Source organism: Buceros rhinoceros, unplaced genomic scaffold, assembly GCF_000710305.1.
Source record: "Buceros rhinoceros silvestris isolate BGI_N320 unplaced genomic scaffold, ASM71030v1 scaffold2748, whole genome shotgun sequence".
Classification (NCBI taxonomy): Eukaryota; Metazoa; Chordata; class Aves; order Bucerotiformes; family Bucerotidae; genus Buceros; species Buceros rhinoceros.
Genome location: NW_010426188.1, coordinates 75,303 through 93,601, shown reverse-complemented (window position 1 = coordinate 93,601; position 18,299 = coordinate 75,303). Strand labels below are relative to the sequence as shown.

The following is an 18,299-nucleotide window of genomic DNA, read 5'->3' as shown; positions in this document are numbered from 1 at the left end:
ATTATAAATTCTCTCTTGGAAATTAATGTTATTCTTTTTTTCCATAATCCTATCACACAAGCAATAAGTGCATTGCAGCATGAACACTTTAATTTTTCCAGTTAGTTTTGAGCAAGCCCAGAGGTGAGGTTTAATAAGGATCAATGGCACTTTATCTGGGACAGGGCCACTTCACAGCATGCAAATTACACAGTAACACTTAAAAAAAAGAAATAGATTTAATTAAAAAAAAAAAGTAGAACCACAGGCTCTGGAAATTCAATTAAAGGATTTATGCAAAGGTTTGCTAGGTTTTTATATGCAGTTACTGCTTATATAATGAGCTTTTCATATTAAAAATCAATAGGTAATCTAGAGTAGAAGATCATCCCCTTAAATACATTTTTGAAATCAATTTGAAAAATAGTCCATCAACTGCTGTGACTACTCTTGCTGCTTCGATTAGACTAAGAGCAATATTTAGATTGCAAGACGTGCTATGGAATATCTATGCTTGGATTTTGCTTTCAAGGGTTCTTATACTTTTAAGTGCCCAAGCTAATCATACAGTAATTTGAGACTGTGTACAATGGATAAATAATTAATTAATAGCAAGGGCATAGAAGTCCTGAAATGTGAAAAAACTAGGCTTCTACTAGCACAGTCTGACAATATTTTGAATATATGCAAAAATCTTCATCTATGAACATCTTTGCTATCTTTCTTTTCAAACTACTAGCCACTTAGCACACTGAGAATAATATTTCTGTTTATAACTTATTAAAGTCACCGGCTAAGGAAGCAATTAGCCTAACACTTGTCTGAAGTGCAACTTTCACACATCATGAATTTAAAGATGGATCAGGTCCCGTGTCCTTCAGGTTTAATCTAATTTGCCAAGATGCTGTGGTGATATAAGATCATATTAAAGTCCAAATATCCTAGTTAATATTCAGCACTTACCACAAATTCACGTCTCATGTAAGCAAGTACATCTTCAAAATGAATGGAGACGGACCCATTGCACCAGCACTTTATTTGCATCTGTCTAACCAAATGCACTGAGTTTGTAAATATTCTGAGGTGAACATTACAAAGCAGTCACTCAACTGTCCTTTTTGCTCAACTTAAAAACTAAAGCAGTGAGACCTATCAAACCCAAAGAGTCCAAGGGATTCACTCACAGCACAGGCTGCTGCTGGTATGGAAGGGTGATAGTCGCCACACACCAGAGGACAGACACAAGACTCCTTCTTTGCACAAGCAGACTCTTCACATCTGTTTCCATCCGTTCATAGGTCCTTCCATTTCACCCTTAATTCAGCACTAAGCAATAACTGGACTAAAACCTCCTTCTGCTACATGCTTGAGTGTAATGCCCAGGCACAGCGCTTTTGGACGCTCATCAAATGTAGATTCTAAATAACAGATTTTAAATAGTGAAATACAATGGTATTCACTTATTATATTATCTCACATGTTCATATGATAGGGAGGAAGAAATCCTATTGTTGGTTATACATTCCTGTATGTATTCACACATATGTTTCATTTTAATTCAATACTCAAGAAGAAACATAACTCCTTTACAAAGGGTTTGAGGAATGGTTCAGGTGTTCAGCTTCTATACATGAAAGAAAGCAAAATGACAGCCATGAGAGTCAGGGATTAGAGAGAATTTTCTCTATCTGTAACACGCTCTGCCACACAAAGCATTTCAGCTATGAAACATCCTCAGAGGCAAATACATTGTACGAAAGTTTCGAAAAATAAATAGTAGCTGAAAAGTTACTACTAGTTTTCAGATACAAACATGGTATTTAACAACAGAACTATACTGTTCAGGCAGTGACTAGACTAACAGCTTGCCTATTGAAAGTTTATATAGTTTAAACCTGCCTCACCAACAATACCCAAAATTTCTGCCTCAGTACTTACGCTTCACACCTATTCTGCATCCCTCATTGCAAAATACCACGGAGCTGCAGTACAGACAGCAAGAACAAACACCCTGGCTGTCGCTTCTCTATTAAGTCAGTTAAATGTCTTCATAAGCATTCTCTGAAGCGCATTTCTTCATTGGATTTCAACTGTTGCTTAAAAGAAAAATCTCAAAGGAATCAAAGAAAAATGTTTGCTTACTCTCATTTCAAAAGAAGCGTGGCTACAGACTAACGCCAGCTTCTTCGATAGGTTTGAAATAAAGACGTTAATGAACAGTAGCTTTATTTTAATCTTTCTTCCTACTAACTGAATTTCTCATGCACACCATATTTTTCTTCACTTTTGCATTTTAAACACAGTGTTAGTACATGAGGGGATCAAAGAGTTTCAGATGAATCTGAAGAGTTATAGCAAGGGTAACGAGGGTCCTTAGTTTCTAATGACAGAAGCATATGCTCTCAACTTTCTAAACTGCATCCAACTGAGCCATTTATCAAGGCCTGAAACTTTTTCATTATTTAAAGCACTACGACAGCTTTCCACTTGATGCCTTGGAAGTACACAATAATAGAGACTCTATAGTCATTAATTATAATATCAGCTGGTTGATGAAGTTACTGTACTTGCTGCTTGGTGATTTCATTTTTAATTGCAGCAGGTGGCGTGGAAATAAAGTGATGTACTGACACACACGGTCACCTCAATAGTATTTTCTTTTTTATGTATAGATAAATGCAACCTGGTTATTTGAGAATTCCTCCTGTTTTATATTGCACTGCACATAGTAGCTACAAGGAAAACTGAGCACACAGAACACACTGAAAATTAGATGCTTAGAAATAAACCAATAGAAGACATATTGTCGCAATTTTTTTTCCTTTCAAAATGTTTAAGATACTGAGCTTCTTCCCCATGTGAAGATTATGGTTTCCAAACACAGCTGTCATAAATACCAGTCATAGCTACATATAAAGGACGAGGATTTTTCTTCTAATTTTTGTTCTTATTAATGTATTTGTATAACTAGCCGCTATTAAAGCCTTTTTAAAATAAAGATGTAGTTAAGCAATATTAAACTTTGACTGTATTAAATTCTAAGACCATTCTAAAAGAGAGGGCATGATACTCTAAATGGAGTGTTCTATCGTTTTTCTATTTTAGAATTAGTCTTATATGCTCCACTGCTCTAGTAATTCACTAACCCATATATCCACAGAGCTTTTTTGCAATTTAAAACCCATAAGCATACTGAAAGCAAAAAATGGATGAAGACAGCACTTGTGTGTACTGAATACTCCTTTTGTTGCCTTCAGACTGCTGTTGTATATACTTTCAAATAGTCTGTACCGTTGTTCTGATACTGTCCGCTCTTAAAAGTGTACATTCCTCCTCTGTCATGTTTTAATTTCATTAATCTCTAATTTAACAGATTAGATAATTTACAGGAGATTTGCTGCCATAGGTTTTCCATGAGAATGACAGGTAATAAAACCTGGTGTTTCCTAATAGCCACAGACATTCATCTTCTACATAAATCAGCAAACTCCCATAAGAATCCCTTATATCCAACTCATAGATCAATTGTACTCAAGCCTCATTACAACGCACACACACACACTCTGTCCTCTGAAATAAGGCTGGGCTACCTTAGCTCAAAACCACATTAAATGTAATTAATACAACCGTGATGTAAATGGACACAGCATTAAAATGTCTGTCCCCAGGGAGAACAGGCTGTGAAGGCAGCTATGTGCACTGTCATACTGGCACACATGACTAGGGAAAGTTTAGCACACCTCCTTACTCAGGATTTATAGCAGTTACACCACGAGATTGAGAAGCTGCAGCAGCAGGAACCAGCTTTGCCTCAGCAGCCCACTCCCATGGCTCAAGGGCAGCAGCAGAGTAGCGGCTGGATACCTCCTCTTCCCTGAGGAAAGGTGTTGTAGCCTTGCAAACCCTCTCTAACATGATGTTAACTTGTACCTTTAAAAAAAAAAAAAAAAAGAGCTACACAAACATCACTACGACTCCAAAAATTATACATAAAGGACACTTGCTGTAAGTAGTGAATGTAGGAAGAAGTCTGAGCCATGTGAAATGTCTGGCTGTGAACGAGGGGAAATGTAGTCAACTTCCAACCACCCCGTACTTGATTTGTGCACAACAGCGTCATTTGGAAGAGATCGCTATAGACAGAAGAAATCAACTGATGAAAACAGAGTGTATGGAAGTGCTACAAGGTCTCCAAACCAGGCAGACAAAAACAGTGCTACTGTTCTACAATGTGTCTTTTGTGCTCCCTCGATGACAGCACCGTTCATTTTAAGAAAGAGTTTGTTTAAAAATTCGGCAGGCCAGCACTGCCACCTTTCAGGAACACATCATTTCCCTCAGTCAGAAAGCACCTTCAGAGTCCGAGCATAACCCAGCTACAAACAGAACTTTATCAGCATGCTCTGGGTCTGCTGATAAAGACCTGAAAGAAAGCTACGCTGCCTGAACTCTCTGTGATTTGCTGACCCTTCTCCTCTTAACAGGTCTCCTTAGATCCCCTGTTGCTACACACGGTAGGTAACGAGGAGTTAGAACTCATAACAAGACAGCTCAGGTGGCTTTGGAGAAGAGAATATAGGCAGTAATATCTCTTTTTCAAATAGTTCTCAGCCAAACACTGAATTTGTTAAATAAAGTATTTCATCTGTGGCACTGGTTTCCAGAATGGGCTTGTATGACTGATGGAAAACAAAGCACAGAACTGGGCCTCATAATCAGAGGCTTCACAGCCACAAAGAAGTCTGGGAATCACTACTAGGAGGTATTTCTTATCTGACATACATGATCATTACATTATTCTTGAAAAGTTCTAATTTTGCTGAACACACCTTCTTAGGAAAATACTTTGTGTTCTCCTTTTAATTCTCCTTTTACATTATTACTGTAGCGGCCTTTCGGGCTGTATGTGGCAGGAAGGCTGGTCTGGGTCGGTTAATAACATAACTGAAGCATCCAGATGGGCAAACAAACCCTTGAGCCAAACTCTGCTCTCATGCATGTTAAGATTCGCAACCCTGAAAAGGGAACAAAGTTTGGCACCTTTTGTTCACAAACACAGCACGGAAGTAGGTTATCTAATTCCAGGGGATTAAGCTCTCTGTGCAAGTAGATTCAAATCCACAGAACGCAGAGCAACCACATTTCTCATACCGTAGGACCACCCCATGTTATCTCCTAATACAACACAAAGGCAAAAAATAATTACAGTAAAAAGCTTGGAATATGGCTACATTCATTCTTTCATCATTTTGCCTCGCTGTTCCTTTATCTCTCCTTGTAGTTTTGGCTTATTTCTGGTTTTCTAGAATCTTAGCCCCTTAGGTGCCTGAGGTGCAAATGTGCAATTCAACCCAAACAGCTTCAGCCACATGCATAATAAACAGGAAAATTTCAACAGTCTTCACATTAACTACTCAATCTAATAAGTAGGATTACACATTATATCAATTTTACCAGCTAATTTGCTACTTTTCTGTCATCTTCTATAAAAGAACTTGCATGTTTCTACAAGGGTACCAGAAGTAATACTGTATTACATTTCCAAAGGCTGCACAACCTCATTTATTGTTGTACGCTGCACAGATGTAAGAATTATTAACAATGAGCTGAGATCCACAATGTCATACGATCCAAATGCAAATCCTCAAGGACATTTATTTCCTCCATTTCAGTGGATAATTGAGCCTCTAAACCACCCACAAAGATCACGCTTGTAAAAATAGTTAACCATTTGTGCCATAAAAATATTTATACTGCAAAATATTTTTTGCATCTATGAATATGAAAACTAATAAGACAGTCTACAAAATGGAACTGTTGTATACTGAATCACCAAATCCAGAATGTAATTGCCCACAATAAAATGAAGTAGATGAAAACTACAACCCATAAATTAGTAACATTAGCATCAGTCTCAAAAAATGAATACGAAGGGTGGTCTTTTGATTCATCCAGCATTAAAGACGACCTCCTTTTCAGTGTCTCATTTTTGTACCAGACATAAGATTCCTAATATGTGTATCATAGTTGAAAGACAGTAAAAATAAATCTGCCCTAGAATAGCCTTGCTGCTCAGTCACTAGCCATGAGTAAAAGCAAGGGGAAACAAGTGTAGCGTTGGATTTCCTTCTGAAGACAGACAATCTCCTTTAAAGCTGAAGCAACTTTAGGCAGTTATAGAGAACATGCAATACAAATTTCTCATGAAGAAAACTCTGGAAACTGAGCTATCACACTAAACGGAGCTGTTGAGGTTTTTTAATACATAAAAAGGTCTTGCAGCCAACTTCTGCAGACTGCAAGTCAGAATCTTTTGATCCTCAGTAAGAACCAAACAGATTGCCCAATATTTGCACGTGCCACCCTGGTAGAAATAGAGAATGGGAAGGGCACGTTTTATAAAATGACCACCACACCTATCATCTACCACCCCACAGTAACGAACAATTGATGCCTGCTCTAAACCCATGTCAACAATTGCTAAAACTAAGATTATATTATACCATAATCACAGAAAAGCGAGGAGCCAGCCAAACATGAGAGTGCACCTCAATCAATATTGGCAAGAAATTAACCAAAAGAAGGCAATTAACTCATCAATATTGTACAATGTTCCTACTGGCTGCCATCTTTCAGCTTACATACATACACCTTCTGAGAAAAGATGGCATGCACCTCATCAACAAGGAAAATTCCCTTTCCATTTAAAGTAACACGAAGTGAATCTCTCAGAAGCATGTGCAAACGATGCACTGTTTGGAGGGGGAAGGTCAAGGTAGTCCTATTCCTCATGTGCATTTTTAAACCTCAAAATATTGGGGAAAGGCACAGATTTCCCTGGAGAGTGTACAAGGACTTTGTCTTAATTATTCAGCACAGCTTTCCTAATCTAGCAATTTACCTCCATACATTTATGATCTTTATTGTGGTTATTAATATAGGTATTAAAACAATCGAAAGACACAAGTCATCAGGGATTGGAGAGAAAAGCGCAGGCATTTAGGAACAGAATGAGAGCAGAAAGTCTCTAAATTAACATTTCGAACAATGCAAGAAGTGTATGCTTCATTGTAGAATTAATAAAACCTGAATGTGCTTTTGGGTTTTGGTTTTTTTGTTTGTTTCCTAAAATAGCGAGCATACACAAGACAACATCCCGATTAACAAATACAGACAGAGAACTCACATTACCGTACTCCTCTGGAAAACTAAGAGTTTCAGTTTAGCAATGTCTACTTCAAGCTTTTATCAGCGCTAATTTCAATGAAAAAAAATAGTCGTAAAATTCAGAACAGAGGGAAAACAGACCTTAATTAAGCAAAGTGTTATCTCTCTCTATTATAATGAAAGCAAAGTTACAGTTATATTTTTACCAAGATTTTCCCCCACTTAATGAAGACATTATCCATGAGTTTTCAAAGCCACTTTACAAAAGAGCATTCAAGAGACATTAAAGTCAGCTTAAACTAAAAAGTCTTTTTGAAGTCAATAAACAATAAAAAGAACAATGAAAAGACAGCCTTTGATCTCTTCCTACTCCAAAGTCTTTAATTTCTGTTTTAATCTACTAGATACATTAAGTCTTGTTTTCAAATATTTTTCATCTGCAAAGTACAGTAAGCTTGCCTTGATTTTTTTATTCATATATATTCTTACTGTATTAATGTACAGTCCTCATTACCAAGGATGGATGTCATCTGGAAGTTCACTCACCAAAATGAACACAAAAAAGTTTTATTTTTCATTCTGTTCTCTAAAATTTCTTTTAAAAGTAAAAAAAATGTAAAAAGAAAAAGAAAATTGCATCTTTGACTTTGAAATTTGTGAGAAGATCAAAGACTATAATGCACATAGATTTTTTCAAAGGATAAATTATTAACAACGTGGGCGAACACATACTGGTCAATAACATGGTCAAAGAATTGTAAGTTAAGAGCATCTCTCTACGGCCAGTTACAGTTAATCTGACTGTATTGTTTGCAAGAAATTCTAAGTTACTCACTAGATTTTAAATTGAGCTTCGAAACACCCTTTTCAGCAAATCTGCGAATTGTAAGTGGCTCTTGACCAGGTTCAACAGCTTGGCATTTTAACACTTCTTAACTTCTCTTTATCCTTTCCTCAGCAGCACAGGCCATGGTGTAAACAGGAAAATACAAAACTGCAATCAGTGAAAGTGTGTGGAAAGTCTAAAGGCAGAGCCGGCCCCTAGTCACCACTGTGCCACCAATTTCGTCCAGGTACCTACTATAACTCCAGCAAGAAGGGGTACAAACTCTCCCCATACCTGTTTGCCCTTGTCACATGTTTAAGTCTGCTGAATTTCTTCTATATAAATAGGTGCATCCTTCTGGTATTTGCACACCTTCAGGAACACAGGGTTATCCACAGGGTAAGATAGAAAGGAGAACTGTTTCCTCCCTGCAGACCCAGATTCCTGCAGCAAGCTGCCAATTCACTCTTGACGTGGGTCGCAGGGTTCCAAGATGGGAGAAAACACAGCACGGGCAGTACAGTGAAAGCTGGGCTGAGCAGACACGGCAAGGGGTATTACAGCCAGTTCTCCACAACAGCTCTTGCCTCCTGCTTGCAAAGACACCTCTCCAGATGTGAGGGATAGATGAAAGCCGTATCTGCCAGGGAAGCAACCTTCCCCTTCCTCTGCCATGCACAGTTAACCTAGAAACCTGGTAATGAATGAAGTGCTATTATTGCCTTAGTTTCTCTTGCTTCACAGATCAGCTGGTAACTTAAACAGGTAGTGTTTGTGATTACAGGTGAACCCCAGCCTTTAGTGGCTTACAGTAAATGCCACTGCTTTTGAGGTATCTAAAAATCCATTCTGTCTTCAAAGTATTTTTTAAGAATTCTCCCAAATTAAAGCATTCTCCACCTCCATTTGTTGCTGAAGTTGACAATTTCTGCTTATGATTTTTGTAAGAGAACAGGTCTAGAAGTATTCATTTCACAGAGACCACTGAATAGCTGATGAATGTGAGATCTTCCTTAGTCATTCATCTCTAGAGCAGGATAGGAATGGGAACACCAAACCACTGGGCTCTGAATTATGATGATAAAAGTATTTTATCATTTTTCATCCAGCATATTTCATTTAGATTCAAATAAAACTAAATTCCACAGGACAGATCTCCTCTGTAGAAGGACAATAACCACGTAGAAATTTAAGCAATATCTTTTTCTTACATCAAATTAAGCAAAAAGACTAAAATTTTCACTTTGCTTGTGGCAGGTATACTTAATAAAAAGAATCAGACTGAGAGCACTTTACTACGTTCAGACTAGCCTTTTATTGATTTGGATGTGCTGTGAACCACATTATCTAATCTACAATAAACCATTTACCAAGTGCAATGATCTATGGGGCTAAAAGGCTTAGATTTTTAGTTCCATTGTAGACTTTTTGATGAAATGGTAGATCAGCAGAGAATAATACTGTAATAAGATTGTGAGGGACACAAGTGTCAATATTAGGAAATTAGAAAGTTTGGTTTACTGTTTTAAATCCTCTTGCTGTTCATTTAAAAGCCCAATATCTCTTTTTCTAGACTAATTGCATCTGTATGTTTAGCAGAGGCCCCAGACGACATCCCACAAGTTGTCAAGTTAACAGGGGTTCAAGGGCTCATCCAACTGAAAAGATTTTTATTTTGCAAAACCAAAATCATCCATCTGAGCACGTGACAACTATTTGGCAATGCATGTGCTATAATAAAATGAGGACAGAAGTTATCACAACACTGTCTTCTAGCTATTGCTGTTTGACGTGATTCAAACTGCTGCATAGGTTTAGCAGTTTGTCTTAAAATAGGTTAGATACATTTTGCATCCAAAACCTTTCTTTACCTATGTGCACAGAGCCTGGAATGTGAGGCTGATACCCCAATGAGGTTTGTGATGTACACACATATTTGGGGCTGCCACCAGGAAATGCCAAAGCAATCTCAAGATGATTCTTTCATCTACTGTTATGTTAGTCCAGAAAAGAACCACACATATAAGATCTGCTTCCTTATTTTTTTATATCATTTTTTGATGTATACCATAAGTTTCTTCTCAAATTATAAAGCAATTCATGCAAAGATAATTGCTTCCTGAAAATGGTTGCTCTTGGTTAACTGATTCAGAGGTGTGTGAAAAATAGAACGGGGCAAAACAGATTTGCAACACCACAGGCATCATCAAAGTAACACCTCATGTTAGCAAAGACAAACAGCAAAAATTCAGGGGCCTTCAGTAGACAGAAATAAAATCCACTATTCAGTGCTAAGTGAAAACCAAAGCATATTTATAAGATTATTTTATCTATCGTTCTACGGCAAATTTTACCGCATCATTTCTGAGTAAGACTGACAGGTTACATGCAGAAGTAAACGTACCAAAGACATTAATGTCACTTTAAAGCATCTCAAGTTTTGATGTTCTTACACTTTTGTTGTACTGCAACTACTAGGACACACTGCCTCATTTTTTTTTTTAAATTAAAAAAGGAAGTGTAACTAGTTCAGGCTACTCTGTAACTTCACAACAACTCACACTTAGTATCAGCCAGTTCGGATTAAGATGTTATTGCACCCTTCCAGTTCTAATCGCCAATTATGACTCTATTAGTCCTACTTGGCAGTTCATCTGCTCCTGCATCAGCTGAGGGGGACTTGGAGACGAACCTCTGATCTTCACGTTTCCGCTTCAGTGAGTGCTCAGCACAGCGGCTGTCATCTTGAGACATTGAGGAGGTAAGGCATTGCCTTTGCTAAGATAACTACACCTGACCTTACAACAATTTACTAAGGAAATACCTGCCTAATGGCAGTGTGAGTGCAGTTTCTTTTACGCTCACAACGGCACTGCAAATTAGAGACAACAGGATAAATCTATGACCAGCTCACTAGACACTTCATTAAATCACTGTTCCCTTGCCTTGTAGAGCACTAATAGAATCACAGCCCTCGTTAGCTACTGAATAAAAGATCAATCACATTCTTTGAGAGCTCTTGCTACCAGCTTCCAGAGGAAACAAGGAAAAAAAAGACATATTTAGGATCATCAGTAAGATTCTGAATGGCCTCACTGCAAGTTGGTTAAATTACCTTTTCCACAACTGACTCCGACTGTAATACTCTGAGGAACTTGTTAAGTCTGCTTTCAAAAGCTGCTATCTAATATATGACTACCAGGCCCTGGTCAAAAGTTCATAATGTGCATATGTAAAAAGGTACTAAATTGCCTAAGGGCTAAAACCAGAGGAGTTTAATTGCAGCAAAATGCTGAAAATGGTCTGTTGAGGGTCTTTCTATTGGGATACTGCTGGCACTAGCTGATTGAAGTACAGCACATAAAAGCCTTACAACAATATTTCCTTAAATGCAGCTGAAACTACTAGCACTTGCTAGTGCCTATATGGTGTGCCAAGAGGAGGGGATAAAAAGGAACCTTCCCTAAAACAAACAAAGATGGATATGATTCATAATTCAGAAGCGTGTGGATAAAAGGAAGAATTAAACAACAGTGAGTATCTGTCAGTATAAGTCATGTTCTAGGCTCCACATGTAGTTATGAGGGAAAGGTATGTACATATGTAAACGTTTTTAATCAGCACCCATTAAGATGCGCTGCAATGAAAACTGGAAAACAGCTTCCATCAATCTATTATATTTGATTGTCTCAAATAAAAATATTCTTTTATCTAAACAGAAAATATAAACACAAGCAGAATATCTTTCCTTCTTTGTGGGCGTTTATGAACATGTTGCCTGAAAATTTGGATTTTGAGCACAAACAGCCATCTGAAAAAATAACAAGCAAACATCTTCAAATTTACTCTTTTTGTAGAAAATTCTGTGATTTACTACTCAATATACTAGTTAAATTTTCCTGGCTAAAACATATACTTACAAACACTTACTATGGCTACGGCAAAACATTTTCCTGAACTTCTTTTTAATTTTATTTTTATCTTTTGAAAATCACATTTTCATGGAATATTATCCAACATGCTATACTTACTAATTTGAAATTTCAAGTTCAATTATGTTGCTTTTCTGCAGTTTTTCTTTAGGTCAAGCAGGGCTTGATGTGGAAGTTAAGGCATGTACTGTGCAGGAAATTATATTAGGCCAGTGTAACAGTACCTTCATAGAGTTTTAGTAGGAATTTTCCACACCCAATTATTTTTTCCCAGTCATGGGTCTGTTGGAGGCTACACTACAAATGAATGAATCCAAGTTAAAGCCCTCCTGAAAGGAGAACATGGCTCTGCCCTGAGACGGTACAAAAAAACTGTACAAATGCAGGAGATATGGGTAAAGTCATCAACACTCAGTACCAGATCTAACATTTCAAATGGCACCAGTTCAGGTATCTATGGATAATCTGTTGCCACTACTTTCTAGATTGACAAGGTAAAAACGTTACCTACAACATGCATTTTGTTCATCTACAGCATGTGTTGTCTTCGGGCATGTCATGGCTGAGAAAATTATTTACAGCTTTGCATAGGTGTTTTTATTTACATACTCACAAAAGGTTTTAAAATACCTCATCCGATATTCTGAAAGACAAGAAAAGGTCCACACATTTTTTTTAATTTGTACTCAAATGAATATAACACAGTAGATAAAGTAGCCTTTAGCCCACCATTACCTGGTAAAGTGGGAAGTGAGCACACTTGATAGCTCTGACTTTGTCATTTTCAGTTGGTATCAGTTAACATACAGCAAAACAACAGCCCTGGACAGAAACCATAGTCAGGGTAAGAGGACTGTAGTCAAAAGCATGAGAATCACTGACGAGTTTAAATCAGTCCAACAGATCTCCTCTTTCAGCTTTGGAAAGTCCACCTACCAATATCCTGCAGTAGCTTTACTGACTGTCTCCACGGGAAGATCGTATCACCTCTGTCTTCCAATACAACGGTTATCAAAACAGTCTCGTTTTACAACGTAAGAAATACCCAGGCCACTCGAAAGTCTCAAAGGTAAATTCATCTTAGCGGATAACAAAGAAAATTGGTAATTCATTTACCTCACCTCAATAGATCAACTGGGAGAGTTTGAAAAATCATGGTTGTAACACTGGCAGCATTTACCGTAACAAATAAACTTCGTAGAAAGGACAAACCAGCAGTGTCTGATGAGAAATGAAGAATATGGAACAAACTTTCATTTGTTTACTCTGGACATCCGGTGCTGACACTTATGGGGAAGTCATTCAAATTAGCTTAAAATATATGCTTGGGAGGAATTCACCAAAATCTCCCAGAACAGTGAGAGACAGCAGACTACAAATATTCCAGTGGACATAACGTTTGAAGCAAAAAGACTGATTTCATTCCAGCCGTCTCAGTCTCTTTCAGGTCTGGACAACCCTTTCTTTCTGGCTTCTCAGCACTACAATATAATTAATTAATGGATATATTTGCCAGCGCAAGGGAACAAGGAACAGAAGCGGGTGAGCTACAGATTTTCCTGATGATGATAGTGAACAGGAACATTTGGCCTAGCCATATTTCGTTAACAATTATAAACATTATTTTAGGGGAATAGATTAGCAATTAGATTGCATTTACAGGAATCTTTGTTGTGGACAGCAACCAGGTTTTCTGATGAGTCTTCTGTCCCTTCCTAACAGCAGGAAAGGCACCGAGCTGTGTGTTCAGCTTTGCAAGCCTTGAGTATACACACAGAGTATTTGATTTTCCAAAACAAGCAATGGTCTGGATTGTGTTTTGAAGACCATAATTGGCCTTAGCTGAAGGCCATTTAAAAAGCGACATTACTGACTATTGAATAAGCATTCATGTAATGCAATAATGATAAATTTCACCTCATCACCAAATATAAGGCCAGATATTGTTTCAACAAAAAGACGTTTCATATGAAAACATTTCCTTTAGAAATATAAAGCCAAAAATATTGTATCACAAGTGGAACTGCCAGCTATAAATCCTTTAAAGGTTGGAAATTCACATATAATTCTCATTAAAGGAATGGAAGAATTTTTTCTCACAAGTACAAAGTCACCACTTTGGGAGCAAAAGCTGAGAGAGAGGTTCACACATACTAGTTCAGTAAATGGAATCAGTGTAACTCTAAGATCATTCAGGCCAGGGTAATACCTTGTTTTCCAGTAGAACTAGCTAACTCATTTCCAACTTACTGACGATATCTTGACAAAAAAAAAAAAAAAAAAAAACAACCCTTTTTTTTTTTGTCATTAAGTATACAGAAAATAATTTTAAGATTTAATATTTCTGCCATGAGATTACTAGCAGAATTGTAACATGTGTGCCCAGTCCACAGGACTGGGAGGACTTTTCAGATGCCCAATCACCCCAAGGCCCTGTCTACCCACTCAAGCATGCTGGTATTCGGGCCCTTTGCCTAGGGGAACTGCAGCGGAGAAATTCCTTTCCTACGCAGGCACAACACTGCTGTGCAGTGGAAAGCGGTCACTTCTGTACTGGGAGCAGCAGGACACCCAGTATCCCTTTGCAGATTGTGCCTCTGCTCCATAATTAACACCATTAGAACAATGGTGCTGTTTGGGATGGGATGAGCTATTCAACAGGAGTAGACAATCAGATTCTAAATGACACTGTTACAAAGTCATTATCATAAAAAATTGCCAAGATGGTTGTTTTATTTGAAGTGCTAAATTAGTTTTCTTGTACTGGTAGTATTCATCATAATGTAAGTTTGACATTTCAGGACAACATTTTAATAGTAATGCTGTTCAGTGGGAAGAAATAGCATTTCCAATTTTCTAGCAAAATGAAAAAACCCTAATTATATTCATTAATAGATTACAGTGACAGACAAGATAACCCTAAGAAAAAAAAAATACATTCAAGAGTGTTGAATTTAAGTGAAAACTTTAATCCTAGTATTCCAAAGCATTCTTATGCTTTAGCTTATAAACTTGAAACAATCTTCAACATTTTTTGCATAATGGCAGGTACAGCATTCAAACAGAAGTCAGTACCAATTTGCCAGTGCAGCACAAGGCTTTTCAAATCTGTTCCTTTTACATAAAGTTCAGTACTCTACACTTGAGTAAAGTCTCACCAGCCATTAGTATACGCTCAGGTATCTATTAGAAACAAAAGAATCTAGCAATGGGGTGATCACACATTACAAATAAGCTCATGCAAGTTTGAACTCTTATGCTTGCTTAGTATTCCTCCAAATTAATAGCAATATCCATCTTAAATGCATTAAAGTGGAAAGTGCCACCTCCAGAGGCAGCACATGTATGAGAACTTGATTTTTGGAAACGTCAGGTCTTAAGACAGTACTGCTACAAGAGATGGGAATCGACAGCACTAGCCAATCACTCCTGCATAGTTGGGTCAGGTATATCTTATTTCTCAAAACAATTCTCTCTATATCAAAAATGACTTTTTTTTAATATGAGATACATCATCCAACATTGATATCTTTATCTCATACCAATGTGATACTTTTGCAATTAATAAAATTCCTAAAATACCTTCTATAGATTTTTTTTTTTTTTTTGGCATGCATGGAAGACTGTGTTATATCCATAGTGATACTTAATAACTGCAAAATCATGTTGTCGCTAACATAACAGATGGAATTCGACTATGATGTTTATATTTACCGTCGTCCTCCTTGCTAAAAAGGGATTGATGTTACTAGTTGAACAACTTCCTAGAGACGGCAAAATAAAGAGATTGAAAAATCCAAACAACTCAAGTTCTGTCAGTCTGAAAGGAAACTTTAAAATCTGAGTGAATTCAGGAATTCTCTGATCACAAATCCTTGTACAGATTATGGAAAAACTATTAAGTACTGCACCATTTGCTGTGCATTTTTACACTGAAGTAAGCCCGATAAATTCAGTATTATGTTCACTTTCCCCCCGAAGAGAACTAGTACATTGTGCCACCTTATCACAAGCAAATCTTACAAAATCATAACAAAAATCATAACAAATCATAACAAAACATGGAACCATTTTGTTATTTCAAATGGCAAATGGATTCAAGCCAGTTGTTTTTTTTTTCCCAAATCTTCCTCCTTTATTCTTAAAATTAATCACTGAATCATATAAACATTTAAACAACATTTCGAGGCATTACTTCCAAGGTATTTAACATACAATCATACATTTGCGCTTTCTTTTTTGCGCAAGGTGAGAAAGCACGGATCTAAGGACAAAGACCGCAGGTTAAGAAAAGGAAGAGGAGAGGCAGAAGGGCACATCGGCTCACACTGATACTGGCAGTAAAACCCTCATAAATTAAGGACAACTTTCTGGTGTCATTAATTTTTCCGGAACATATACTCCCTCTTTCTTCCCTTTCTTTAGAAACACATACACTCTTACCTAGAAAGGAGGCACAGAAACAGTAAATAAATTATAACCACAGTAGGAAGAAGCTGGGGATGCAAACAGGATCTAACTCTAGCTTTTCAGTAACTCGGAGAGCGATATACAATGGAAGCTACTGAACTACAAAATACTAGCGAATATCCAGTGGAAAAACTAAACACACTCCCTAAGATGGTCTCGTCAACCACAGATCTTTTTCCCTCCACATGGGAGTTTAGCCAATGCTCCAAGCTGGCCAAGGAACATTCTGCAGTTTGAGTCCTGCCTTTAGGAAAAGAAGAAGATTGCCACACTCATATCCACAACACCAAACACCCCCCCAAAACCAACAAACCCAACCCAATGAGTTCCCTCACATATTTCTCAGGAGAAAAAAAGATACCAATATATACAGTAAACTTGGGAATAAAGAACTAGAAAAACTATTAGTATCACAGCGGGATTCCTCCCAAAAGCCTAGAAATATGAATTTTCTATACATGTACATCTTCAATAGCTTTCCCGGAAAGCAGTTTGTAGGAATGTTAATTCAATTATGCAGTTATCATGTCCAGGGAATGCCAACATGGTGATGAATGACATGTCACACACAAAAAACAAACAGATGAATCACTTTTTCAGGAAAACAGAACCTTATTGTGTTCATCTGTACAGGAATATTAGATATATTAAACAAGTATATTTTTCATTTATATATACACAGATAGATAGCTACATACATATATATGTAAAAATAGTGAGAATCCTGAAAAAACACTATGTAGCACTCTGTATTTGATATACTGTATTATTTTTGGACCTTGCAAATATACTTTTTTAATGACTTTGCTCTAAAAGAGGACTTTCTAGCTCAGATTACTTGGACACTCTTACTGTTTACTCTTCCATCTTTTCTGTAAAGTCAGAAGAGATTTCCCTGAGAACTTCAAATAAATAAGATATCCAGCTGCACAAACACTATACATTCTGTTAGATTACTTTGGCTTCCTAAGGAATATTTGACTTTCTCTGAATGTAAATGATTAAAGAGAATCCATCATCTGAAACGGATTGGTGAACTGTTTAAAGTGGTATGGCACCTCTTCAAAGATGACAGAGAGAGAAAAGACCATGTTATGATAAAGCATCTCAGATATCCAAGGGGTTCCAGGGAAATGTTAATGTAACTAAGCACTGCATTGCCCAATTAAGAAATAATATTTAAATGGTGGTTCCATCAAGTAGGATCTACACTGAATTCTTTTTTAAACAATTTGGTATTTCATCTATTCTAAATATGGCCAATAAAAGCTTGGGGTTTCCTGAACATCTGTCCATACATAAATAGCAACTTAAAAAAAAAAGTAATGAAAGATAAACCATGTTCTAGAATCCACAAAACGTATATTCTTCTGTGAGTTATGCTAACTAAACGACACAGGCTAACAAAGTTCAATTATGTAATTTCATCATTTTTACCATTTACCATTGTAAATCTGGGCATGGGATTTTAACTTCTAGAGGTCAAAGAAACAAAAACTAAACTTCGTCCAAAAACATTGATTTTGCTGAACTTTAGCTGTGTGGATCAGCAGCTCTGTTTTCTAAAGAGCCAACTAGAAGGCTTAGTATCAGCAGGTATGTACGTGCATATAAAAAATAAGGAAGAACGAATTACAAAGAAATAGAAGATGTGCTACTGCCTAATAGCCCTGTCAAGTGACGTGGACAAGAAACCCTCACTTCAAAGATTAGTGATACAGGAGGAGCTTGAATTTGAGTCATCCTCATTTAAGGAAAAAAGAGCATATTTACAATTTTAAAAAAATTATACCCCAAAATTATTCAGTTCTTGGGACTTTAAACTCAGTAAGAAACTTAAAAGAAGAAAATGACAAGAAAAAGACTGAACACACTAATGAAGCACAATTACTAATTCTAGCCATTCATCTATAATCCCCCCCCGC

At 37.0% G+C, this 18,299-nt stretch overlaps 1 protein-coding gene across 1 annotated transcript in view; it reads right to left on the bottom strand.

The window, feature by feature from the left end:
- Positions 1-3,723: 3,723 nt before the first annotated feature.
- The window catches only part of LOC104498060 (WW domain-containing oxidoreductase-like), a 70,869-nt gene continuing 56,293 nt past the window's right edge, over positions 3,724-18,299 (bottom strand). The window contains exon 5 of the mRNA XM_010141385.1: positions 3,724-3,909. Coding sequence (XP_010139687.1) covers positions 3,724-3,909 — 186 coding nt within the window. The remainder of the gene's footprint in view (positions 3,910-18,299) is intronic.